This window comes from Orcinus orca, chromosome 10 (genome assembly GCF_937001465.1).
Source record: "Orcinus orca chromosome 10, mOrcOrc1.1, whole genome shotgun sequence".
Classification (NCBI taxonomy): domain Eukaryota; kingdom Metazoa; phylum Chordata; class Mammalia; order Artiodactyla; family Delphinidae; genus Orcinus; species Orcinus orca.
This window is the reverse complement of record NC_064568.1, coordinates 51428589-51455665: the sequence shown is the minus strand read 5'-3', so window position 1 is coordinate 51455665 and position 27077 is coordinate 51428589. Positions and strand designations below refer to the sequence as shown.

General features: G+C 46.3%; 1 protein-coding gene and 1 long non-coding RNA gene across 2 annotated transcripts in view; one reads left to right on the top strand and one right to left on the bottom strand.

Annotated features, from left to right (window-relative positions):
• LOC125965618 (uncharacterized) overlaps positions 1-2605 on the top strand; it is a 129907-nt gene extending 127302 nt beyond the window's left edge. Inside the window, exon 2 of the long non-coding RNA XR_007479709.1 lies at positions 2473-2605. This is a non-coding gene — a long non-coding RNA (uncharacterized LOC125965618). The remainder of the gene's footprint in view (positions 1-2472) is intronic.
• Position 2606: 1 nt separating this feature from the next.
• The window catches only part of SUSD5 (sushi domain containing 5), a 38396-nt gene continuing 13925 nt past the window's right edge, over positions 2607-27077 (bottom strand). Inside the window, exons 3-5 of the mRNA XM_033405536.2 lie at positions 26802-26920; positions 16709-16897; positions 2607-5424 (exon numbers count right to left, since the gene is read on the bottom strand). Coding sequence (XP_033261427.1) covers positions 4130-5424; positions 16709-16897; positions 26802-26920 — 1603 coding nt within the window. The 3' untranslated portion in view covers positions 2607-4129. The remainder of the gene's footprint in view (positions 5425-16708; positions 16898-26801; positions 26921-27077) is intronic.

The window sequence follows — 27077 nt, the reverse complement described above, 5'->3', positions numbered from 1 at the left end:
GGGCTTCTCACTGTTGTGGCCTCTCCCGTGCTCCGGACTCACAGGCTTAGCAGCCATGGCTCACGGGCCCAGCCGCTCCGCGGCATGTGGGATCTTCCCGGATCGGGGCATGAACCCGTGTCCCCTGCATCGGCAGGCGGACTCTCAACAACTGCGCCACCAGGGAAGCCCCTTTGCTTGTTCTTTACTGCTTTCTTTCTCAGTCTGGTGGTGGGGCTGTCTTAACCGGACCCAGACATTCTAGGACGCGTGTTGTAATGAGCTGTTTTCTCAGGTCTGTGAGGTTTCTGATGCGCATCTAGTGAAGCAGAGCCCTCACCCCAAGGACTGTTGGCTGTCACGCAGAGGGGGAGTCCTTGCCAGCCATGGGTGGGCCCAGAGCCTTCAGGAGATGCAGGCTCATTCCTCTCCCCAGGAAGACTCTCTTTCAGAGAACTGGGATCTCACTAGGAAAACACTGGGAATCCAGGGCTTGCTTTGGATCTGATGAGCTGGTCTCTGGCTGCCAAGGTCTGAGAAGTGATAAAGTATTTACTGTTTAATGAGGACCAAAAGCCTCCAGGCATGACAGCCAATAGCTACTGTGCTCCAGGCCTATCACCCAAGGACCAGGAAGGAGAAAGAAAAGTGTAGAAGGAGGCAGGTGGAAAGAGTGAGGAACCAGCCAGGGCAAAACTAGACCTATGGGCCAGAGAGTTCACACACATCGGCTATTGGAAGAGGTGGTGGAGGACACGGATTCTGTTGATGTCAGCCCGGGAATTCTGGAGGATACAGTGGAAAAGTTTGGACGGAGCAGGAGTGGCGGTGTAGGCAGTAAGAGTTTACCCATCAATGGACGTCTTAAGTCCTGATCCCTTGAAGTAAAGCCTTGTGCGAGTGATGGGGTGCTCTCAGGAGAAGGGAAGCAGGAAGGAGCTGGAAAGGGTGTGGTCTCGGAGACCAGCCTCAGCATGATCCCATGGGAGCTCTCCCACCTTGAGGCGAGGAGGCCGGCCTTCTGTGTGCTTGTGTCCATAACTCACTGGCTGTGTGCAGGCTGCCGCATGGGTGGAGGGGTGTGAGGGGCTAATTCCTGGGTGAGGGAACTCCCATTAGGCTGAGGACAGTTCTCTGGGTGAGAAGGGTACGCGTATGCATTTATGAGCATTTTAGCAGCCAACAGGGCAGGAGGAGGAGGGTTCACCTGCCCAGTGAAGGGGATCTGGGTGGGCACCAACAGTGTCCACAACGTTGGGTGGCTTGGGAGGGGTCATACCCGGTGTTCGCAGAGGTGAAGAGGGACGTGAGGCAGATGGGAGTGGTGCTGATGGTCTCTGAGCTGGGTTACTCCACTCACACCTCCAGATCTGTTGCCCACCTTGCCCTGTGCCCCTGGGTAGACATTGCCTGGGCTCCCTCACCCTCGACTGCCGCTGACCGCAGCTGGGACTTGGCAAGGGACTGCAGGCTGAGAGAAGAGGTCCAGGTCTTTAAAAAGCCTGCCTCTCCGGGCCACGGCTGGACAGGGGCTGTATTCTTCTTGAGGCCAGAGCCCTTGTCCCTCGGGGGCTTTTCTGTTGCTGAAGCTCTCATCTGGGCCTCTAACAGCCCTCCACCACACCTTGATGGTTCTCTTAACCCTCCCCAGGCTTTCCTGACCACCTACTCCTAACTCTCTCTATTGATTCCTTTGACTGTCCCATCAGTTAGGAGAAGGGAGGCCATTGGTTCTGGTCTCTTAGGCCAGTGCTTCTCAAACTTGACCGCGCACACCCATCACCTGAGCATCTTGTTAAACACAGAGTCTGAGTCAGCAGGTCTGGGGAGGGGCTTGAGATGCTGCATTTCTAACAAGCTCCTAAGTGGTGTCTGTGCTGCTGGCCTGGGAACCACACTTTGAGTAGCAAGGCCCTGGGCTTTTTGCTGTAGTGAGAGGCATGGTCTCTGGTTGGGGTGAGGAAGATGGAAGGAGGAGGGAGGGGGCAGGAGCTCTGCAGACTCCCCAGAATCCTGCTGTGGGAGGTCACATGGCTGAGAGTTAGGCTTAGAAAGGGTGGTCTTAGATCCAACAAGTATTAAGACATTACTTTCAAGACTACTAGGGAATCCTTTATAAAAAACCACTGTGATGTAACGCAGATATAAAATACACTAAGTAACTGTTTGGGGAAATAATTATTTATTTAAAAAATGTCAGAAGCTTTGTGTTAATGGATCCCCACCCCCAAATTTTTGTGAGCAGTAAACATTTACCAGTCTCAAAACACACATGATGACATACAATTTAGGTTTACAGTGTTTTTTATTTTTGTTTTTTTGTGTGTGTGTTTTTTGCGGTACACGGGCCTCTCACTGTTGTGGCCTCTCCCGTTGCGGAGCACAGGCTCCAGACGCGCAGGCTCAGTGGCCATGGCTCACGGGCCCAGCCGCTCCGCAGCATGTGGGATCTTCCTGGACCGGGGCACGAACCCGTGTCCCCTGCATCGGCAGGCAGACTCTCAACCACTGCACCACCAGGGAAGCCCGGTTTACAGTGTTTTTAAGCATTCCGTTTCTACGTGCATTATTAGATCCTATAACATTAATTTAGATGACACCAAATCAATAAAAACTTAAAAACTGATGTGTTGGTTTTATTTTGCAGTTCTATCAAATAATACATTTGCATGTATTATTTATTTGTGATAAATTTATTAATACATTTGTATTAATATTACCTATTTTTGAGTTGGAAGTGATGTTTTGGCAGCCTCAAATGCTATCCAGGGGCACAGTGATGCCTGACCTCCGTGCAAGACAGACCTCAGGTGTTCCTCATCGGTGCCTCCAGAGCCTCAGCTGGCCTCAAAGCTCAAAATTTATGTGCTTGTAAGCCTGTGGTTCAGTCTTGAGCGTGCATCAGAATCACCTGGAGGGCTGGTTAAAGCACAGATAGCTGGGCCCCACCCCCAGGGTCTCCACTTCATCTGGGGTGGAACCAGAGAATTTGCACCTCTAGCAAGTTCCCAGGTGATGTCGATGCCACTGGTCTGAGGCGCATGCTCTGTCATCATAAGCGAGATGTGCTGAGTCACCATAAGATGATCGAGATGCCGTGAACTGGGTGCACAGCAGCCATGCGGAGTCCATCCTGCACTCAGGCTGTTTCTAGAGGGCTCAAAATCGCCACAACAGGGTAAGGTACGGATTGTCACAGGTCATTTCATATTCCTTTTCAATTCCTCTGCTTCTCTATCAGGTAGGTACCCATGCTTGATATCCTAGCCCTTGGCCCTCTTGAAACATTTTTTTCCTCCTAGCTCATTCTCTCTTCCTGGAGTTCAGAGGAATGGTTAATCCTGAGAAAGGAAACCGAGGACTGAGTTTTGTTAGTCCTGGCAAAAACTCTAAGACATTCCTAGGCACAGACTGGTCAAGGACAACCAGGCCACTGCTTCTGAGACGAAATGGTGCTTACCGGTACAAAACAAATCTTGTTTTTTAAAAAAACGATGGGCTGTCCCACAGGATGGAGGGAACAGGGTGGATGTGTGTCCCACCACTCCTCCCCTCCCCACCCAACCAAACATCTGTCATAAATTCTTTCCAATTTCAACAAACAATTTTTAAAAAATCTCAACGCTTCTAGACTATGTCCTGGTTCTTGGCTCATATGCCCTCAGCAACGTCACAGCATTAAAAGGAAATAACCCATTATTCTTCCATATCCCACTCCCAGCAATTAAATATCTATATCCGAAATAACACCGCTCTCAAATGCTTTGTACATCACATCTATTTCGAAAATTTCATGTTGCAATCTCAGTCATTTTCTTTCTTAAAAAAAAAAGAAAAGACAACTGTATGATGAAGAGGTGAGTTTTGACCTCTCACTGGAATTAGGAAGCACAGGTCTGGGATTAGTGCAACAGGTTCCAGGGCAGATGGTCAAGGGGATGCTGAGGTGTGTGAAGATGCCACCAAAGCCTCCCTGCCCTGCCAGGTGCCTCCAGAGATGCTTCTCAGCCTAGAAAACAAAGACCTGAGAAAAAGAAGACGAGCCCTACTCCACTTGTTTCGTGTGCTAGTGAATTGTCAGGGTTTCTCAATGTGATATGTCACAGTTTATCTTCCTCCCAAGGGGCTTCAGGCGAGCCCCCCAAGGTGGCTAGACCTTCTCCATCTCAATCTGCTGGTGGTAGTGACCAACCTGCCGCTGGCCAACATTCAGCTTGTACACGGAGCTCTTGTGCCAGCACCTGCGGTAACCCCACACGGCCCCCATGCCTGCCAGGAACAGCAGCAGGCACAGGACCGTGACAATGGTGGCAATGATGGGGCCTCTGCTGAGGCTGCGACACTTATCCCCTACGCAGGACTTCAAGGTTGGAAGAAGCTCCTCGCTTGCACCTGGGCCGGGGACTTCCTGTCCCAGGAAGTCCTCAGACAGCAGGTATGGAAAGGTATCCTGGACCTCAGGGGCAGTGATTTCCACTGGAGTCCGGGTGGCCGCCGTGACAGTTGAGGGAATGAGGTTCGACGTCTTGTGGATGGCGGTTGTCACCGTCTCCAGGATAGAGCTGGTGAGCTCATAGGGTAGGGTGGACATGGGAGGCTTCTCTGTGGCATATCTCCAAGGAACAGTTGACTGGTCCCTGGTCAAGTCACCATCCCCCTTGCTGGGACTCTCAGTTTCAGACACACTCATGGGTCTGAGAGCCAAAGCTTCTACATCTAGAGTTTGAGTTGGAAGAACTGAACGGTTGGTTGTGTCCTCACTGAGTGTGAGGGTGGTACTCCTGGGCTTCTTAACTTCCACAAGAGCAGGCTGATTGGGTGTAACTAGGACGGTTTCTTCCAGCCCTACTGATCGATTGCCCTCGTCCTTCTCTTCCTCCTCTTCTGCCTCTGTCTTCCTCCAAGCCCCATTGGTCACAGGGTAGCCATCTAACCAGGACTCATCGCTGCTGCTCACCATTGGGTCACCTGCCTTCCTGTCATTCCTGCCCACAAATGGCCCCAAGGGACCATCAGTGCTGCTGTAGATGACCCTAGTTTCTGGCTCACCTGGGGCCGATGTGGTGCCACTGTGGTTGTCTCCAGCAGGAAACTGCTTTTTGGTGTCCTCGTCCATCTCCTTTTCCAACTCAGGCTTGTGGAAGGTCTCATCAGGAAACCAGAACATGTACTTCTGGTTTTGTCGGGATCCTGGCAGGTCTGTGGGGACACCGCTCCCAGTGCTGGGCAAACCTGTGGTTGGCGCAAAAGCTGTATCCTGGGCTGTGTCTTCTTTCCCCACAGAAATAGAGACCAGATGGTCCTGCTTTGGAGCCTCCTCAGAGGCTTCTCCCTGACCCCTGTCCTCTTCTGCCTTTGTCCGGGAATCCTCCATGAGCTCTCTGAATGACACAGATCTGTCATCAGGAAAATTATCTTCATAGTCAATATGTACCTCACCCTCATCTGGAAGGAAAGAGGGAAAGGCCTCATTAAGTCCGAGGTCACAGAACCAGCGTGGAACACAGAAAGGGAAACCAAAAGCATAAGGACTAGAACAAATGAAATAAAACTGTTATTCTCAGATGCTATGACTGTATCACAGATAAACCCAAAGAACCTATATACAAAGTGTTAAACAAATTAACAGGCAAGTTTATCAAGGAAACTGGGTCTACAGTCCACATAAAACATCAACTGTATCTCTATATACCAGCAATAAACAGAAAACAAAAAATTTAAAAGATACCATTTGCCATAGCATAAAAAAACCCCAGACTCCTAGGAATAAATCTAACAAAAGATGGGTAAGATTTCTACATAGAATGGTACAAAGTATTTCTGAGCAAAATTAAAGAAGACTTAAGTAGTGAAGGCTATCCTATGTTAGTACAATGGAAGTGTAATTGTTAAGCTGTCAATACTGCCCAAATTGATCTATGTAGATTTAATACAATCCTAATAAATATCTCAGACATTGACAAGCTGATGCTAAAATTTATGGAAATGCAGAGGGCCAAGAATAGACAAGGAAAAAGAAAAGCTGGAGCATGCAAACTACAAGATTTCAAGATTAACTATAAAACTGGAGTACTTTTTAAGACTGTGTGTGGTATTGGCGCAAAGACAGACAATGGAATTACATTAACTTTAAGAACTTCTGTTCATCAAAAGCGACCATGAAGAGAGTTAAAAGGCAAGCCACAGAGTTGAAGATAATTGCAACACATATAGCCTCCAAAGGGTTCCAGAATTTATAAAGAACTCCTACAAATCAATAATAAATAGGCAGGGACTTCCCAGGTGGCATAGTGGTTAAGAATCTACTTGCCAATTCAGGGGACACGGGTTCGATCCCTGGTCTGGAAAGATCCCACATGCTGTGGAGCAACTAAGCCCGTGAGCCACAAATACTGAGCCCGCGTGCCACCACTACTGAAGTCTGTGTACCTAGAGACCATGCTCCGCAACAAGAGAAGCCACCTCAATGAGAAGACTGCGCACTGCAACGAGGAGTAGCCCCTGCTCTCCACAACTAGAGAAAGCCCGCGCGCAGCAACGGAGACCCAACGCAGCCAAAAATAAATAAATAAGTTTAAAATAAATAAATAAATAGGCAGACAAACCATAGAAAAGTTGGCAAGATACTTGAATCAGAACATCACAAAAAGGATATCTAAATAGTCATTTAACACGTGTAAAGAGGCTCAACCTCATTAGTAATAGAGAAATGCTAATTACAGCCATAATGAAATGCCATTTACATAGCACCAGAATGGCTAAAATTAAACAGACCGAAAATCCCTAGTGTAAACAAGGATGCAAAGCACAGCAATTCCACTCCTAAGTATGTACCCAACAGCAACGTGTGGACACGGTCACCAAAAGACATGCACGAGCATGTTTATAATAACCAGAAACTAGATACACTTCAAATGGCCATTAATTGCAGAAATGACACATACACTGTTGTACATTCATACAATGAAAATCTGGACATCAATAAAAATGAACCAACCCCTGCTTCCCACGACATGGAATCTCACAGCCATAAAAAATTGTGCAAAAGAATCCGAGCACAAAAGAGCACATTCTTTTGGGGGTACTGGCAGCATTCTACTTCTTGGCCTGTGTGGTGGCCAAATTTCTTTATTTTTTGATAATTTATTAATCTGTTCCCTTATGATTTATATGTATGTTTTTTCAAACTTTCTAAAAATTGAATGAAAGATCTTTAAATTCTATAGTGGTTTACAATTTTCAACAGTTTCACACACGATTCCATATAATCTCATAATAACCCTTTTATTTTTATCTCCTACCCCTATGTTGCCCCTCCCCCTTCCCTCTCCCCACTGGTAACCACTAGTTTATTCTTGATATCTGTGAGTCAGCTTCTTTTTTGTTTTATTCACTAGTTTGTTTTATTTTTTAGATTCCACATATAAGTGATATCATTGAATGTATGTTTTAATTAAATAAAAAAGTATCTTTTGAAACTCTGATTTGCTCTTTGTAAGACTTCTGAGTTGTGAGATGTGCTGTGAAGTATCCTGAATCCAGCTGAGTGAGAAGGAAGACGGGCCCCACAGGCAGGAGCCCCGAATGTAAGGACAGCTTGGTGAGGTAGGAACCATGCTGGTTAGGAAGGTCTCAAGTAGCTGTGTCCTCAGAAGAGAGCAGCCCGCTGAGCTTGCCCCTCTCAATGGTCTTTGAAAGTTACATCCTACTACAAGACACAATTATTTTATTTTAAATTTATTTTAAAATTTTTTGGCTACAATGGGTCTTCGTTGCTGTGCGTGGGCTTTCTCAAGTTGCGGTGAGCAGGGGCTACTCTTCGTTGCGGTGTGTGAGCTTCTCATTGCGGCGGCTTCTCGTTGCAGAGCACGGGCTCTAGAGCGCATGGGCTTCAGTAGTTGCGGCAAAGCTCGGGCTCAGTAGTTGTGGCGCACAGGCTTTGTTGCTCTGCGGCATTTGGGATCTTCCCGGACCAGGTCTCAAACCTGTGTCCCCTGCATTGGCAGGCAGATTCTTAACCACTGCGCCACCAGGGAAGTCCAAGACACAATTATTAAATAGAAAGGTTTCTTAGGCTCTTGTGATATAATAACATACATATTTGGTCTTTGGTTCCTGGCACAGAGCTCCTAAAACTCTTGGAATTTCCTGCGTGATAGGGGTGACAGGAATATTTTTTGTTATGCATAACAAGTTTCTTTGACCATACCTGAGTTATGTTAATGAGGTGACTCTGTGGGCCCCTAGAGAGCTTCAGGTTGGGGGCTGGTTGTCAGAGGAACCAACCACGTGATTAGAGGGTTGGACCTTTCAGCCCCACCCCCACCTAGGGAGAGGGGCTGGAGATTGAGCTGATCGCCAAGGCCAATGGTGTAACCAACCATACCAACATAATGAAACCTCTATAAAAACCCTTAAACTACAGGGTTTCAAGAACTTCCAGGTTGGTGAATGTGTCCAACGTGCTGGGGAGGAATACACCCCAGGTTCAAGGGACAGAAGCTCCCGTCCTCGGGATCTTTCCAGACCTTGTCCTATGTACCTCTTCATCTGGTTATTCAACCTGTATCCTTGTAATATCCTTTATAATAAACTGGTAACTATAAGTAAAGTCCTTTCCTGAGTTCTGTGAGCTGTTCTAGTAAATTGTCAAACCTGAGGAGGGGGTCGTAAAAACCCCCAATTTATAGCCAGTTGGTCACAAGTCCAGGTGATCTGGATTTGTGATTGGCATGTAAAGCAGAGGCAGTCTTGTGGGACTGAGCCCGTAATCCATGGGTTCTGCACTAACTCCAGGTAGGTAATGTTAGAATGGAATTGAACTGTAGGACTCCCAGCTGGTGTCCAGAGATTTGCAAAATTGGTTGTTGGTGTGAGGGATCCCCCTCCACTGCCCCCCACCTCACCACATTTGGAGCCAGACGTGTTCTGCAGGTGGAAACAAAGCTCAGGAGTTTCCCCCTACTTCACTCTGCACCTTAAAAAGGGCAAAATGCAAAGATCTCCAGCACCAAGGTCTGCATGGAATGCTGAGGTGTGGTGTGTTCCTGGGCTCTGAAACTGGATTAGTGGGCATTTGGTTTATTTCTAATAAGTCTCCTTATCTTGCTTATTTAATGACTTGCAGAGTTATAAACACATTTAAAAATCCTTTCTGATCTGCTCCTAAAAGCTAAGCCCATTCATTTTACTTCTCATTATTATATTTGTGATCTTTGATGTTACTACTATGACTCGATGAAGGCTACTTTGTAGATACTAAAACCCCCAGCAGGTGGAAGAAGTTAACTATATGGTGACCAGGCTGTAGCCATGACATAAGCTGCCACAATTCTGAGAACTGGCCTCAAAGAAATGGGAACAAACCGACCCTGGAACTGAAGATTAACTGAACCTAAAACAATCAAGATGATGGTGATCAGACCACCACCTGACCAATTTCAAGATGACGGTCAGAGCTGACTGTGCTGTTCCTGCATGTAGTCCCCACCCTCTGCCTATAAAAGCTCTTGCCCACTGATTGTCAGTGGGGGGAGTCGGTCTTTGGACAGGAGACTGGCCTCCCCTGTCGGTTGCTGGCCTTTGAAATAAAGCAAACTTTCCTTTCCGTCAACCTTGCCTCTTTATTGGCTTTTGAGCGGCGAGCAGCTGGACCCACTTTAGGTTAAGTATTTGGCGCCCAACCTGAGGCTGGGCTCTCGCGATATCTGGCTCCCGGGTTTTCCCGACCAGAGCCGCCGCCATGAAGACTCGCCGGGATGGCTGCGAGGAGCTGGTTGCTCGTGACTCGCTGGCCCTGAGAGGGGGTTTGCGGGGACGTTCATAGCAGCTGTCGAAACTATTTGTTTCGGGGATTCTCCCTGTTTCTTCCCAGCTTGGCATTGGCTGCCAGCGTACGCTTTCCCTTGGTGGAATGGAAAGATGCCTCTGGAAGAGCTGACGAGCTCCAAGACCGAGGTAAGTTCACTGGTGCGCACCCGGCAAGCTTCTCTTTTGAGCACCAAGTGCTATTTGGGCATTTTGCCAATTGGTTCTGACGTGTGTCTGAGGTTGAGGACCGTCTGTGTTGGGAAGTGTTTGTTTGGGACTCCATATTGGTCATCCTCTCAGGGTATTTGTGACAGTTCTGTCTTCTGGTGTGTGGACAAGTCCTCTCTGCCTTTGTGTCCCCAGCACTCAGCGTGGTGCTTGGCACATAGTAGACACTCTGGAAATATTTGTTGAATGAATAACCGCGTGAATGAAGAGGTGAACAAGTGAGTGATGGAAGCCCGTTTTGATCAAGCTTGGTTCAGTCTGGAAGTCCGTCAGCCAGGGCATTATTTGGTGCATGACAGTAGCAAAGAATGGTAAACAACCTCTTAGTCCTAGTACTGAGCATAATCAATGTGGGCTAAATTCCTTCTCCCACGTAACCCAGCCCATGAGCTTCAGAAGTCAAAAGGCACCTGGAATATGGGCAGGACGTGAGCCATTTTCTCCTCCCCCATACCTTCTTGTGCAGGAGATACTCGCCTAGCGTATAATGTTAGAGCTGGGGATTTGGGCTAGGTCAGCCCACTCTTGCCTGGTGGGCCTGCCTTGACCAGGACCCTTATGGCCAGTCTGAGCTGTGTGTGTGTGTGTGTGTGTGTGTGTGTGTGTGTGTGTGTGTGTCTGGAGGTTCTGCCTTCAGAGCTCCCTGAGCCTAGAGCATCCCTGGATGGCAGCCCAGGGCCCAGAGCCAAGCTCTTCCTGTCTGCCCAGGTTCTCAGGTCAAGGTCTGGCTCAGAAACAGGCTCTCACTGTGTCACAGTTTCGCCAAAACCTCAAATGAAGACACACACACCAACTGTTTACAAAGAGTCTACTCATGACAAAATATCCCAAGCCTGTTTTTCCCTTCTTGAGTAACAGTAAAGTTTGTTGCTCACTGAACGTCAACCCAAAATTACACTCTGCCTCAAGGTGGGGAACATCAGCCCTTTGCCTGCTGAGGTGTAATTTCTCTCCCCTCCCTCTGCTCCCCTGAGTCTGCGCTCTCCTTAACCAACCCTCCAGCCCTCCCCTCCCCCACGCTCTCCTGAAAGCTGGGCTGGCACAACACTGGGCCTCCTGATTTAGACCAACGGGTCCAGGAAATGTAAACTCCATGGGCTCTCTTGGCAAAAACCAAGTCATTCCCTGTGTGTTTAGATTTAATTGTTACTTTAGGAAAACCAAAGACTACACATCAATAGAAATCAGGAGTAAAAAGAAAAGAGTCGCCCAGGTCGTGCCTTTATCAGGGGCAGAAGTACACAGGCCGGGGCCCAGAACCCTGGGCTTTCCCAGGGCTGCCATTTTTCATGTTGTTGCATTAATGGAAGCCCACGCATGCCTTCTTTTTCCCTCTGGTCTTGGCTACACAGCCTTTAAAAATAGTAATTTTGAAAAAGACAACCAGACAAGCCAGAAATAACCACTGGTTCAATGAACCTCTGAACAAATATGGCAATATTGACAAAGAGATTCTAAATTCAGTCCAGTCTCTGGCTTTTACTCTATGAAGGAAGTCTAGAAGATGGAGAAAAACAGAAATGGAAGTTAATTTAAGAAAACAAAAGATGGGCTTTAGAAATGAGGGAAAATAGCAAAGGAACTTAGTGAGGGAACAGCTAGTTTACAAAGCAAGCCCTGATGCTTTTTAGAGGCCCCTGGAGAAGCACACAGCCATCATAAAGATGTTGGAATGAGACATGCCTGGTTTTAATCTTGGCTCTGCTTTTTTTTTTTTTTAATAATTCTTTTTTTTTTTTTTGGCTGCCTTGAGTCTTTGTTGCTGTGCGCGGGCTTTCTCTAGTTGAAGTGAGCGGGGGCTACTCTTTGCCCTGGTGCGCAGGCTTCTCATTGCGGTGGCTTCTCTTGTTGTGGAGCACAAGCTCTAGGTGCGCGGGCTTTAGTAGATGTGGCACGCGGGCTCAGTAGTTGTGGCTCGTGGGCTCTAGAGCGCAGGCTCAGTAGTTGTGGCGCACAGGCTTAGTTGCTCTGCGGCATGTGGGATCTTCCTGGACCAGGGCTCGAACCCGTGTCCCCTGCATTGGCAGGCAGATTATTAACCGCTGTGCCACCAGGGAAGTCCCTTGGCTCTGCTTCTTTCTGGCTGCCTGACGCAGGAAGTTACTGAACCTCTCTGTCCCTCAGTTTTCCCATCTATCAATTGGAGCTGGCCATTTCTACTTTCAGACTTGTGAAGATGAAATGAAATAAAGTATATAAAACTCCTCTTACAGAAAGGAACATGAGGAGACTTGGGGAAGATGAAAATGTTCTGTATTTTGGTTCTGGTGGTGGTTTCATGGGTGTACAGATCTGTGACAACTCAGAGACTTTTATATTTTAAATGGTTACTGTTTATTGTATGCAAATTAAACCTCAGGAAAGTTGTTTAAAAAAACAAAACAAGAACAAAAAACAACTCCCAAAACAGAGATGACATGGAACAGGTTTGGCATGGTTTACGACAGCTCTTTTCTCGGTGCCCAAATGGGGAATGGGTCTTGTTTCCATAGCTGCAACAGACCAGGGAAGGGAAAAGGAGTAGCTGTCCATGTGTTGTTGGACTCAGAGGTGGCAGGGCTGGTAGAGCGAGGTCAAGCTTGGTGTCACTCACTTTCCTGATACTACAGACCAGAAAGCACAAACAGAACCATGGAGCTTGGAGTGGAAAATCTTAACGGCTTTTCAGAGCCTGTCTTAGCAGATACCCTTTGTCAGGGCAAGTTGTCTTTTTTTTGGCCACGCCATGTGGCATGTGGGATGTTAGTTCCCTGACCAGGGATTGAACCTGTGCCGCCTGCAGTCGAAGCTCAGAATCTTAACCACTGGACTGCCAGGGAAGTCCCCAGGGCAAGTTTTAAAGGAGGATCAAGGGGCAAATCAGAGAGCAAGGGTCTATGAGTCTCTCCCTTCCTGGGGTAATTGCAGACCAGGGTAGAGGCCATAGGACCACTGGGTGCTGAGTCAGGAGAGGGCAGAGCTGTTGAAGGCAGTGAGCACCCAGGACAGCAAGTAGGGGAATGGTCAGTGTGCCCAGGGGAGCATGTGTGGCACCATGGTCACGTGGCCAGGGGTGGCCACTCGGAGTGCTGGGAGGTCAGAGACTATCTAGGGTACAAGTGGCCAGAGATGGATATGGCCTTGAAGATATGGGACTTGGTATAATAAGAAGCCCAAAGAAAACCAAATATAGCATGGAAATCTGTGCACATGCGTAAGGAGCAAAGCACCAGGACTTTTCTATAATTAGGGCAACAACCAACCATAGTTGGATACCAAGAACATTAGAGAGGTATGACAAACGTTTCGTGCTACCCAACTGGGAATGGAAACCAACTGTGGATTCAGGTAGGAGAATGGAAAACAAAATGGCCAGACCCAGACCTGGACTCTAGGAACCAAAGCTAGAGAAATACCAACACGCAGAGGGGAGAAAATGGCAGTTTAAGAAGTCCCCACCCATTCAGGTTGATGGTCAAGGCTAAAGTCCCTGTGCTAAGTGAGAGATTTCACCAGCACCACTTGAGGCTGGACCATAAGGTCAAGGTGAACATACAACCTGGGTGGGCAGTGCGTGCCTGAGGCACCCTCCTGCACTGGCCACTCACTGACCACCCAGGTGGGCGTGCCCCTGTGCATTCATGCCCGCTCACCATTCAAAGTTTAAATTTCATCATGCTCATTCAGGCAGTTCCCACTTTACTAATTTTTCTTTAAACCACTGCTCTCCTGAACTGATGCTTTAATAAGCAACTAAGTTCTCCACTGTAGTGGATGCTGTCAGTGCTCATGTCCCCTTTCCCAGACCAGCGCACCCATCCCCCAGCTGCTATGAGCGACGGCAGCTGAGGGTTCACAGCTGCCACTCCTCTGGAGGACTGCCCTTGGAGGAATGGGAGCCTCAGGGCGGTTGCAACCCGCCTTGCCCTCCGTGCACAGCAGCCTGCAGCCAACGACAGACTAATATGGAGGAACTCAGGCCGGTCCCCTTGCTTCCAAGTGGGACCAACCCTGTGGTGCAATTCATGCTCCCCAGCTCCCCAAGGGATCAGGCAAAGCAAGGATCCAGCCAAGGCCACATCCTTAACTCCTCCCTCTCACCTTCCCTGCCTCCCTTATTCCCTTTCTCCCCCAACAAGCCATGGACATCTGAACAGGCTCCGCTTTTAGAGAATCTAACCCAAGTCATCTAGCCAGTCTTCAAGATGCCCAAACAGTGACAAATTTGAGTGAAACAGTCTTCCTAGTGGCCCTGAGCTCCTAAGCTCCAGCTCATTGCTGTGCTCGCTGCAGTTCCTCCCAGGTGCATCCCACTCCCCAGCTACACACTGAAAACATGAGGCTACCAGAACCTTCGTAGGCTGTGAAACTAGTGCACACTTTTTAGCTTCCATTGACTGGACCTGTGCAGCCTTTGAGCACTTTTCCCACCTGGGAACACACACTTCCTTTAAAATTTCACCTGGGACACCTCGTTTTCCAGCTTTCCCTTTTACCTCATCATCTACTGCTTCTCTGTCTCTCCTAAGGTATTCAGTTTACTAGTTTCCTTTAGGGTTGGGACAGTTTTGCTCAACGTTGATTACACAGTACCTGGGACCCTGCCAGATGAAGGGAGGGGGATAGAGTGAATGAATGAATGGCCAATAGGCCGTAGAAGGAATGTTGTTGTCCAAACCAAGATGGGTCCAACTCCAAAACCCTTGTTCGGCCCACCCTCTCAAGATGACTTTTCTCCAACTGAAGCAGTTCCTTAATCAAAACAAGTTGGTGTTCACTGGAAAAATACATGTAAGGTGGAATCAAACACCTGGTGACAATATTCTTGTAACACACACACACACACATTTATAATAACACAGATACTTTAAACGTTAAATCTATAGAGTAATGAAAACTATAACAGTCTGTATATTCAGCTAAGTGTAGAAACCAGAATTTCTGCCCAGCAGCTGAAAGCTCCAATGACTCTGCTTTGCGGTGAGAAAGTAAACACCATTTCAGACACACAAAACCTTCATTTAGTTCTCATTCTACTGGGGCCAGTAAACAACCCCTTTGAGTGGTGGACGTGCCTCGTGGGATGGTGCAGCCTCGGTGCCTCGCCAGAAACACAGCCAGCCCACTGACACCTCAGGGTGAGCCTGGGTCTGCTTTGAGGCGACACATGCCACAAGCAGCAAGTCAGGTCTTATGCCTCTTTTCTCAGGCAGGTGAATCCATCGGAACTGGCAGCAGCTCCTGCCTGCCACAAAGCGGCAGCAACAGAGGAAAGTTCTAGAAAACGGCTCAAATTGTGTTTCAGGGACTTGTCCCACTCTGTAACTTTGTTATTAGTATGTGACAAGCAAGTAGGAAGTTTTTAGAAGCTTTTGTAACAATTTGACAGGGGAATTTTATGTCTATTTAAGGAAAATTTTTATTTATATCTAGAATATCTTTCCTTTAGTTTTATGCTAACTCATTTTTATTGCATTTTTACTAACGTGTCAGTCTATCAATAACAAGAAAACAAATTTTTAATTGTGCACAGAGAGTTTGAGACAACAAAATCTCACTATTCATCAAAAAACACTCCAAGAGGAAAAAATAAGCCACAGAATGAGAGAGAAAATTTCAACACATTAAGAAAGTTTTCGTAAAAAAGAAATCCAACATTAACGTAAATAATCAAATCAATTAGAGAAATGGGCAAAAATCTTGGACAGACACTTACTGAGTAAATGCTAATAGTATCTGATTAGATAAGTGCTTGGGTAGAGACATGGGTTTTACAGGTCACCATGGAGTAGTCACCAGATTGGTGAAAAGATAAAAAGTCTCACAATCCTGAAGGTTGGTGAGGATGCTGGAACAGAGCTCTTATACACAGCTGGTGGGAGAGTAAACTGGTCAAAACACTTTAGAAAACTCTCCACATAAGCTGGACACACACCTACCCCATGGGCAGCAACTCCACTGCCAGGAACCAAAAGAAATGTGTTCACATGTGAAACGAATGATGTGGAGAACGATCACCGCAGCGTAAATTTTCGACAGTCACAACACAAGAACAAGCCAAATGACCACCAGCAGAAATAATGGGTGGTGTATTCACACTATAGATAGTAAACTGCAATGAACCCAAAAAACCACAGCTCAGGCAACAACATGGATGAAGCTCACAGACAAGACAGCACCCTAGTCTCATCATGGTTCTCCCATAGGATCTGCCGGACATTCTGGGGACCAACCGTCCTATAAATTCAGTAACATTGTGGTGCTGGAGTCATCCCCCTCTATAGCGGCAACCTCCACTTGGGACCCAGAGGTCATGGGGGATCAGGAAGGTGGGCTCTGAAGGAGTCTTGGGGAGAAAGGAACCCTGTGAGGTCAGGGAACAATTCAGGGTCTGGCATGAGGTCCATGGTGTAGGAGTCATAGGAGAGAGTGATTTCTGCCATTGGGAGAATTCCCAAGGGGGCTGGGCAGGGGTGGGATGCAGAAGCCTCGCCCCCAGGCATACGATGATGATGGAATGGGGACATCTGGGGGAATCAGATCAAGTTTCGGGAGCTAAATGCCCAACAGGAGTCTTTTTAACCTCAGCTATAATTTTATTCAGACTCACGGGGCAGCCCAAGGAGTAGAGCAAGACAGCAGGGCAGCAGCAGAAAATTCCCATCAGGAGGAGCAGTCCATACAGCTGTCCTGGAGTTATTTTCCTGCTTACCTTTCCCGCAGGCCTGGACCAGGCCATACCACTCCCCGCAGCTGTTGCACAGCAAGGTGAAGGCTGTTTCGCGCCGGCCCGTCACGTGGCCGGGGGCACAAAGGTACAGCAGCTCATCCCCCATCTCCAAGCCCGTGTGGCCCTGCAGGATGGTGTGTGGGAAGGAAGGTGGGTCTCCACACGGCTTCTCTGAGGACAAGGAATCACAATAAGTTTTCCCAAACTCTGCAGAACTTTTTCAGCCTGGGAGGAAAAAACAAACTTAAAAAACAACCCCTTGAGACTTCCCTGGTGGTCCAGTGGTTAAGAATACGCCTTCCAATGCAGGGGACGTGGGTTCGATCCCTGGTCGGGGAACTAACATCACACATGTTTTGGGGCAACTAAGCCCATGCGCTCTAGAGCCCACGCACTGCAAAGATCCTGCATGCTGCAACTAAGACCGGCTGTAGCCAAGTAAATAAATACTGAAAAAAAAGAAGCCAGTAGAGGAAGTAAAATGGAATAATATAAAATATTGGGTTAATCCAAAAGGAACGGAACAATAGAAGACGAAAAACAAAAAGCAACCCCCTCTCCCCCATGGGTGTTGCCTGCACCTTAAACTGAGATCTCCTTCACGCTGGCATCCCCAGGACCTGGCAGAATGCCTGGTGCAGATGAAGCACTCAAAAAATACTTGTTGAATGAATAAAAGTGCTACAAAGTGCTACAACTTTGTGTTTTTATTTTTATTTTTTAAAAAGATTTATTTATTTATTTAGCTGCATTGGCCTTCGTTGCAGCGCTCGGGTTTCTCTCTAGTTGTGGCATGTGGGCTCCAGAGCGTGTGGGCTCAGTAGTTGCGGCACACAGGCTCTCTAGCTGTGGCCCACAGGCTTAGTTGCCCTGCGGCATGTGGGATCTTAGTTCCCCGACCAGGGATCGAACCCACGTCCCCTGCATTGGAAGATGGATTCTTAACCACTGGACCACCAGGGAAGTCCCACAACTTTGTATTTTTAAATGGCCAGGCAATATTATCCTCTAATGTCTCCTTGAAAGGCGGACCCAGAGACACTGCCCAGCAGCAAGTGGTACTCTTTGTGAAATGCTGAAAAATTACAGACTGTAGAGTAGAGGATGCCTCTCCCCTCCCCCAACCTCGACCCTGATGGTAACACTGTTACCGGTTTGGTATTTACAAATAAATACTGATGGAGATGCACATAGGTATACTACATATGTAGCTGTGTGTGTGTGTGTGTGTGTTATTTTTTATTGGAGTAGAGTTGCTTTACAATGATATGTTAGTTTCTTGCTGTACAGAAAGGTGAATCGGTCATACATATACATATATCCACTCTTTTTTAGATTTCTTTCCCATTTAGGTCACCACAGAGCATTCAGTAGAGTTCCCTGTGCTTACAGTAGGTTCTCATTAGTTATCTGTTTTATACATAGTAGTGTATATATGTCAATCCCAATCTCCCAACTTATCCCACCCTCTTCTTCCCCCCTTGGTAACCGTAAGTTTGTTCTCTACATCTGTGACTCTGTTTTTGCTTTGCAAATAAGTTCATCTCTACCATTTCTCTAGATTCCACATATAAGCGATAATATATGATATTGTGTGTGTGTGTTAACGTAAAGAGGATTATATCATATTTATTACCGAGTACCTGCTTTTTAAAAAACTAATAAACTAAGTTTTGGAGCAGGTTCAGGTTCACAGAAGAATTGAGTGGAAGGTACAGAGATTTCCCATGTTCCCGTGTCTACCCAGGCACAGCCTTCTCACTATCCTGTACCACAGTGGTACATTTGTTACAATCCATGAGCCTACATTGACATGTCATTATCTCTCAAAGGCCACAGTTTACATTTGGGTTCACTCTTCATGTTCTACAGTCTATGGGTTTTGATTGTATAAACCCAATCTATGGGTTTTGAATATATAATTACATCCATCCGCCATTGTAGTATCATACAAAATAGTTTCACTGCCCTAAAAATCCTTTGTGCTACACTTATTCATTCCTCCTAACTCCTGGCAACCATTAATCCTTTTACTGTCCCATAGTTTTGCTTTTTATAGAATGTCATATAGTTGGAATCATACAGTACATAGCCTTCTCAGACTGGCTTCTTTTACTTAGTAATAAGCATTTGTTTCCTCCATGTGTTTTCAAGGCTTGATAGCTTATTTCTTTTTAGCACTGAATAATATTCTATTGTCTGGAAGTGCTACAGTTTATTTATCCATTCACCTACTGAAAGACATCATGGTTGCTTCCAAGTTTTGGCAATTAGGAAAATAAGCTGCTAATAAACATTCATGTACAGGTTTTTGTGTGAACTTAAGTTTTCAGCTAATTTGGGTAAATATCAAGAACTGTGATTGCTGGATCGCATGGTAAAAGTATGTTTAGTTTGGTAAGAAACTGCCAGACTGTGTTCCAAAGTGGCTGTACCATTTTGCACTCCCACCAGCAATGAATGGGAGTTCCTGCTGTTCCACATGCTTGTCAGCATTTGGTGTCATCAGTGTTCTGGATTTTGGCCATTCTACTAGATGTGTAGTGGTAAATCATTGTTTTTTGTTTTGAATTAATTAATTTATTTGGCTGTGCTGTGTCTTTGTTGCTGCACGTGGGTTTTCTCTAGTTGCGGCGAGCAGAAGTTACTCTTCGTTGCGGTGCACGGGCTTTTCACTACGGTGGTTTCTCTTGTTGTGGAGCACGGGCTCTAGGTGTGCGGGCTTCAGTAGTTGTGGCTTGCGGGCCCTAGAGCATAGGATCAGTAGCTGTGGCGCACGGGCTTAGTTGTTCCGCAGCATGTGGGATCTTCCTGGGCCAGGGCTCGAACCCGTGTCCCTGGCATTGGCAGGCAGATTCTTAACCACTGCACCACCAGGGAAGTCCCTCATTGTTGTTTTAATTTGCATTTCCCTGACGACATATGATGTGGAGCATTTTTTCGTATGCTTACTTGCCATCTGTGTATCTTTGGTGAGGTGTCTGTTCAGGTCTTTTGCCTATTTTTAAATTGAGCTGTTCATTTTCATAATGTTGAATTTCAAGAGTTCTTTGTATATTTTGAATAATAGTCCTTTAGTAGATATGTCTTTTGCAGATATTTTCGCCAGTCCGGGGCTTGCCTTTTCATTCTCTTGACACTGTCTTTTGCAGAGCAGAAGTTTTCAATCTTAAGTAAGTCCAGCTTAACAATTACTTCTTTCATGTATTGTGCCTTTGGTGTTGTATCAAGAAAGTCATCACCATAAACAAGGTCATCTAGGTTTTCACCTGTATTATCTTCTAGGATTTTTGTAGTTTCGCATTTTACATTTAGGTCTGTGATCCGTTTTGAGTTAAATTTTGTGAGGGGTGTAAGGGCTGTGTCTAGATTCTTTTCTTTTGCATGTGGATGTTCAGTTGTCCCAGCACCTATATTAAAAAGACTATTTTTGCTCCATTGTATTGCTTTTGCTCCTTTGTCAAAGATCAGTTAACTATATTTATGTGTGTCTATTTCTGGGCTCTCTACTCGATTCCATTGATGTTTGTCTGTACTTTCACCAATACCACACTGTATTGATTTTTGCATCTTTATGTCTTTTAAAATTTAATTTTAAAAAGATTTTATTTTATATTGGAGCATAGTTGATGAACAATGTTGTGTTAGTTTCAGGTGTACAGCAAAGTGACTCAGTTATACATGTACATGTATCTATTCCTTTTCAGATTTTTTTCCCATTTAGGTTATTACAGATTATTGAGCAGAGTTCCCTGTGCTACACAGTAGGTCCTTGTTGGTTATCTAATTTAAATATGTGTATGTGTCGATCCCAAACTCCCAATCTATCCCTCCCTCTAGGTAAGTCTTGAAGTTGAGTCATGTCAGTCCTCCAACTTTGTTCTTCTTGAATTATGAGTTAGCTATTCTGGGTCTTTGTCTCTCCATATAAACTATAGAATTAGTTCATATCCACAAAATCACTTGCTGGAATTATGACTGAGATTGCATTGAATCTATAGATCAAGTTAGGAATAACTGCAGTGGGATTATCTGGGCTGCCCAGCAGCCACTCGAGCCCCCAGGGATGTTCCAAACCCAACTCATTCTCTGAAGCACTAGGACAAGGGCTCACCCAGAGCTAGTCTCCCCAGAACCACTGGTATCTCAGATTTGTAGCCCGTGCTCCAGCTGTTTTCTCTGCAGTGTCCTCTTCTCCTTTCTCTAACCATTATCCCCACAGAACAAAATCCTTCAAATTCCACCTCAGCTGCCACTGCCTCAGGAAGTCTCCCTAATTACCTTCCTCCTCTGTGCCATGGAAACTCACCCATCTCTTACTTGTCCTTATACACCGTCAACTCTTTGAGGGTGGAGAGGAGTCTTCTCTCTCTCTCTCTCTCTCTCTCTCTCTCTCTCTCTCTATCTGAAGCACCCACAAGTCTGAGACCTGCTTTGCATTACCCTGGACAAATAAATGAAAAATTGGCCAGTGCCAGGTCAATGGTAATGAGTGCAGACTCTTCCACACTCCCTCGGGAGACCCTGAACTGGATAAGTTCTATCAGCTGCTCAAAGCATTGCAGTTCATTGGTTCCAGTCTCCCATCGTTGCTGGAATTTCCCCAAACCTGATCTTGAGGCACAGCGCCTCCTCAAGCAGATCTGGGAGGTGGCTATTCTCAAAAATTCCTGCTCACCTGAGAGGTGAGCATTCAGTTCTCTTTTAATTTTTGGCCACACTGCAGCTTGGGGGATCTTAGTTCCCTGACCAGGGATCGAACCTGTGCCCCCTGCAGTGGAAGTGTGTGGTCTTAACCACTGGACCACCAGGGAAGACCCTCAGCTCTCTTCTTGAAGACATAAAGGAAGGGAATCATTCCATTTCTATTTTTAAGGTAGATACAGGTAGGAGTAACGTATGCAGGGGAGGTGAAATACAGTGCTAAGAAGGTGAGGTGGGCTGGCGGGGAGAGCAGCCAGGCCAGCCCTGGCTTGGGGGGGGAAACAGAAGCACACCCTTAGTGAGCCTTGGGTGCTACAGGGAGAAGGTGAGAGGACACCTGAAGCCTCCAGACCCCACGCTGTTGACTCCACAGACAAGATGCCAAGAGAAGCAGAGCCAGAGAACCCAAGTGGAGGCAGCTCATTTCATCAGCATCCAGTTGGTTAAAAAGAATTTCACTTATTAAAGTGAGGTCACCACAGGGCTGGAAATTCACGGTCAGTGAAACAAAAATACTGAAAGGAAACAGAGAAACGTCTGCATTCACGATGAACTTTATTTCAAAAGAGAAACACAGGAGGCAGCTTCCTGAACATTCCACAGACTGTTTTCCTTCTGGGCTCTTTATGAGGCACATGTCTGCCATTTTTGGAGTTAGCACCCTTCATTCTTCCTGTCTTGCCAAAGAGAAGCAGCAGCCCAGGGCTAGGTGCAATGAAGCATCATCAGGAAAAAGGCAACCTTTAGAGGTGATACTGCACCTGGGTGTCTACTGAACCAGACCTCACGTGCACTCCCCAGGAGCCTCTTCTTGGCTTCTTAACCTTCCTTTGGCACACAGATTTCCCTTGGTGAAGTATAGTTGCTTTACAGTGTTATGTTAGTTTCTGGTGTACAGCAAAGTGATTCATGTATACACACACACACACACACACACACACACACACACACACACACACATACACATACAGTAGGACCTTGTTGTTTATCTACTTTATATGTAGTAGGTTTTTAAAAAATATTTATTTATTTATTTGGTTGTGTTGGGCCTTAGTTGCGGCATGCAGGATCTTTCATTGTGGCGCGTGGGCTTCTCTCTAGTGGCGTGTGGGCTCCAGAGCACGTGGGCTCAGTAGGTGCAGCGTGCGGGCTTAAGTTGCCCCACGGCATGTGGGGGTCTTAGTTCCCTGACCAGGGATCGAACCCAAGTCCCCTGTATTGGAAGGCGGATTCTTAACCATTGGACCACCAGGGAAATCCCTATATGTAGTAGTTTTTATCTGCTATTTTATATATGGTAGTTTGTATATGCTAATAATCTCTAATTTACTCCTCCCCCACCCCCCTTCCCGTTTGGTAACCATAAGTTTGTTTCCTAAGTCTGTGAGTCTGTTTTTATTTTTGTAAATTAGTTCATTTATATCATATCTTAGATTCCACATATAAGTGATATCATATGGTATTTGTCTTTCTCTGTCTGACTTACTTCACTTACTGTGATAATCCCTTGTTGACTGTCTACAAGGCTCCCCTGAGGAAAAGTGAAGAGCCATTTGGGAGCCATTTACATGCTCTTTCTAAAGAAGGAAAGGCAGAGGAACAGGGACAGGGCTCTCTCTCTGAGGGATCATGGGGAATCCATCCTGCTTTTCTGGAAAGTCAGAGAGAGAGCAGCCCTCTGACCCTAATCCCACCTCAGCATGCATTCCTGAGCCCCTTCATCACCCATCTGAAGCCTCCTCACAAGTCAGGCCCTGTTGGACCAAGACTCCAGTTTTCCCCACGCAAGCCTCTCCGTGTTGACCTGGAGGGGAGGGGAGGGGGGCAAGCTAGGCTCAGGCAAATTGCCCTGGATGCGGGGCTCTTGAGCGCTTTGACTCAAAGACACCCACACAGGGCTCACTTGCTAAAATGGCATCAGTCCTTACATAAGCTGATAGGCATCACGGATTTGCTTCATGTTTTTGTTTTTGCTTTGTTTTGTTTTGTGCTTTCCTGTTGTTATTGTTGTTTTGGGAGGAGTATGTAGATCATTTGGGGGGAAATTTTCATTTTCATATAATTTCAAAGTTACAGAAAAATTTAAAAAACAAGGAACTCCCATAAACCCTTTATCCAGATTTACTAATGTGTTTTCATTTTGCCCCATTTGCTTTATCATTTTCTCTCTCTAGATAGATATAGATATGTATATATATAGAGAGAAAATATATATCATACATAAACACATGTATATGTATACATATACGAATATGTACATATGTGTATCTATATCTGTAATTCTTTTTAATTTTGTCTGCTCTGGGTCTTTGCTTCATTGCAACACACAGGCTCTTCATTGCGGCACACGGGCTTCTCTAGCTGCGGCGTGTGGGCTTAGTTGTCCCACGGCATGTGGGATCTTAGTTCCCCAACCACGGATCAAACCCATGTCCCCTGCATTAGAAGGTGGATTCTTAACCACTGGACCACCAGGGAAGTCCCTGTAATTCCTTTCTGAACCAGTTGAGAATGAGTTGTAGATATGATGTCACTTTGTCCCTAAGAACCTTGGTATATATTTCCAAGAACAAGGATATTGTCTTACATAACTGCAGTAGTTACCAAAATCAGGGAATTTAAGCATTGATACAATACTATTATCTAATTTAAATCCATATTCAGATTTCATCAATTATAGCTGTTTTCTCCTGGTCCAAAATACAATCTAGGATCACAAATTACATTTAGTTGTCAAGTCTTTTTAGTCTATTTTAATCCAAAACAGTTGCCTTGCCTTTCTTTGTCTTTGTTTTTTTTTGCTGCACCACGAGGCTTACAGGATCTTAGTTCCCCAACCAGGGATCGAACCTGCGCCCCCTGCAGTGGAATTGCGGAGTCCTAACCATTGGACAGCCAGGGAATTCCCTCTTTCTCTTTCTTATCCTTGACATTTTTCTTTTCTTTTTTTAATTTAATTTATTTTTGACTGCATTGGGTCTTCGTTGCTGCATGCAGGCTTTCTCTAGTTGCGGTGAGTGGGGGCTCTTCTTCCTTATGGTATGCAGGCTTCTCATTGTAGTGGCTTCTCTTGTTGCGGAGCATGGACTCTAGGCGCACGGGCTTCAGTAGTTGTGGCTCGCGGGCTCTAGAGCGCAGGCTCAGTAGTTGTGGCATGCGGGCTTAGTTGCTCCACGGCATGTGGGATCTTCCCGGACCAGGGCTCAAACCTTTGTCCCCTGCACTGGCAAGTGGATTCTTAACCACTGCACCACCAGGGAAGCCCTCCTTGACATTTTTAAGAGTATAGGCCAGTCATTTTGTACGATGTTTCTCAACTTGAGTTTGGCTAAAGCTTCCTCATGATTAGATTCAGGTTGCACATCTTTGGCAGGAATACTACTGAACTGAAGTTGTGCTCCTCTGAGTGCAGTATATCAGGAGGCACCTCTTATTGGTTTGGCAATAACTCAGTTTTGGAGTCACTGTCATGGTTTTAAACTTGGTGCCCTATAGGATGTGAACAGATGTTTCCAACCTCTGGCTTCATGCACTACAGTTGTGGGCAAAGGGGCACACACTTGCATACACAACAACCTGTTTGAAGCCTGTGAGGTGGAAAGCCCAGGATCTCCTGTTGTATGATGAGGAACACATGGCTCAGTGCCTGCCCCCCACCCATCACCCCAGTCAACATCCAGCCAATGCCCAGAAGCAAGGCCCCTACCCAGCAGCTGACTGCGGACTCGTGAATGAGCCCAGCTGAGGCCAGAAGAATAACACAAATTTTTGCCCTCCCCCCAAAATAGTGAACTAAACAAACAGTTGTTTTAAGCCACTACATTTGGGGGTGGTATGTTACACAGCAAAAGCTAGCTGCTACCTCTTGTTCATGGGAGGAAAGAGATCAGACTCAGAAGATCCACGTATCCATTTGAGATCACTAAAGAAAGAAGGTCATGCTGGTTTTCCTCTGGCTCTGTCCTGTCTCCCTCAGGGATCTGAACCTTTGCCTATGTTTGAGATTCAAAGGATCGTTTTCATTTACTTATGTGGTTTTTTTAAAAAACAAACCATGGATGTTGTTCTCCCCAGGGCTTTCCATGGCCACATCTTTCAGTTGCTTGACTGCAGTCAGCAAATGTAGAACCCTTCCTGGAGGGAGATGCCATGGCAGCAGAGAAGCCTACCGCCAATAAACATCTAACAAGCACCAGCCAGGGCTGTGGGGTTCACTGTGGCTCTTTGATTTGCCAACTCCTCTGACCCCTTCCCTGGAGATTGGGATTTGGTGCCTCTGGGATGTAGCCTGAGGGTTTGCATTTCTAATAAGTTCATCTGGTATTTCTCATCATCAGAGAGCTTTGGGAAACTCTGCATTAGAGAACTAATTCTCAAACTGGGCTACATGTTATAGTCACTGAGCAGCTTAAAAAAACCCCAATGTCCAGAACATTTATATCCGAATCTCTAGGGTTGGCACCCAGGTATCAGTAGTTCTTAAAACTTCCCAGATGAGACCAGTGTGCAGCCTGGCAGTACCTGTGCTGATTTCTATGACTGATGAGTAAGCAGCTCGCTTTCTCCCCATTTTCACGGACATTCCCTTTCAGCAGCATATATTTCTGATAATGAAGGTGTACTTTTTCCAGTGCACATGAAACGCTGCCCTGGAGACTCCTTTATGGTTTTCTCCTCACTACTCAGCTGATTTCCCAGAAGGAAGTTGTATTTTTCTTTCTAGGAGCAGTTTCCTAAATCCTATAAATTTCCTTTCGGGAAAAAAGGATTTTTTTTTCTTTTTAGAAAAATTTCCACCATGAAGACAGACCAAAGGGTAAGTGGTATCAGCAGCTGCAGCACATGCTGTCAGGGGTCTGTCCATATTTCCTAGATCCCTTTACCATTCCCATGCACAGGGGCTCTGGGTGAGCATCTGTGCATCTTTGTTGGAGGGTGACTCAGCTATCATAACTCTTTGTCTGAGCACACTGAAAACCAGAAGAGTCTGGGAATTTATATCTCCCTGAAGCAAGCCCTTAAACAATGACTGACAAGTTCAGTGGTATCAATACCCCTGTTCTCTCACCCCTGATCAGGAAACCGTGGTGACCTGTGGTCACTGTCTCCAGAGATTCCCTGCAGGATTGAGCCAAAGTTACCCCCCCACCTCACAGCCACTGTGGACTTTGCTTAGTGCTGCACCATTGCCTTCCCCCTTCCTTTCCCTGTCCACTTCCCCACTGCCATGTTGGCTTTTCTTTGGAAGTCTTCCTGATTCATGATGTTCAGTGAATCCTCATCTTAAGGTCAGTTTCTAGAGAACACAACCTAAGAGGTCAACCCCCACGAGCACACCCTCTGAAACCTTTACAAAGGCTCTGGCACTGACCTTCATCCTTAATACACAGGGCATTGTATGTGCCACCAGGAACTGGGTTGCTTTCAATTCGCACATCGACAGCTCTCATGATTTGCTGTTCACCACTCCCCTTGCTACACATGGTTGTCCTAAAACAGACAAAGAAGACACTGGGTTAGGAGAACTAACCAAAACTGGGAAAGAATTCTTTTCTGCTGTCAGCTCTGAATCAGCAGAGATTTTCCTGATTCAGGAGTTTTGGCTGAAAGTACCAATATGATAAAGTATCAATACTCTCCCCAGAAG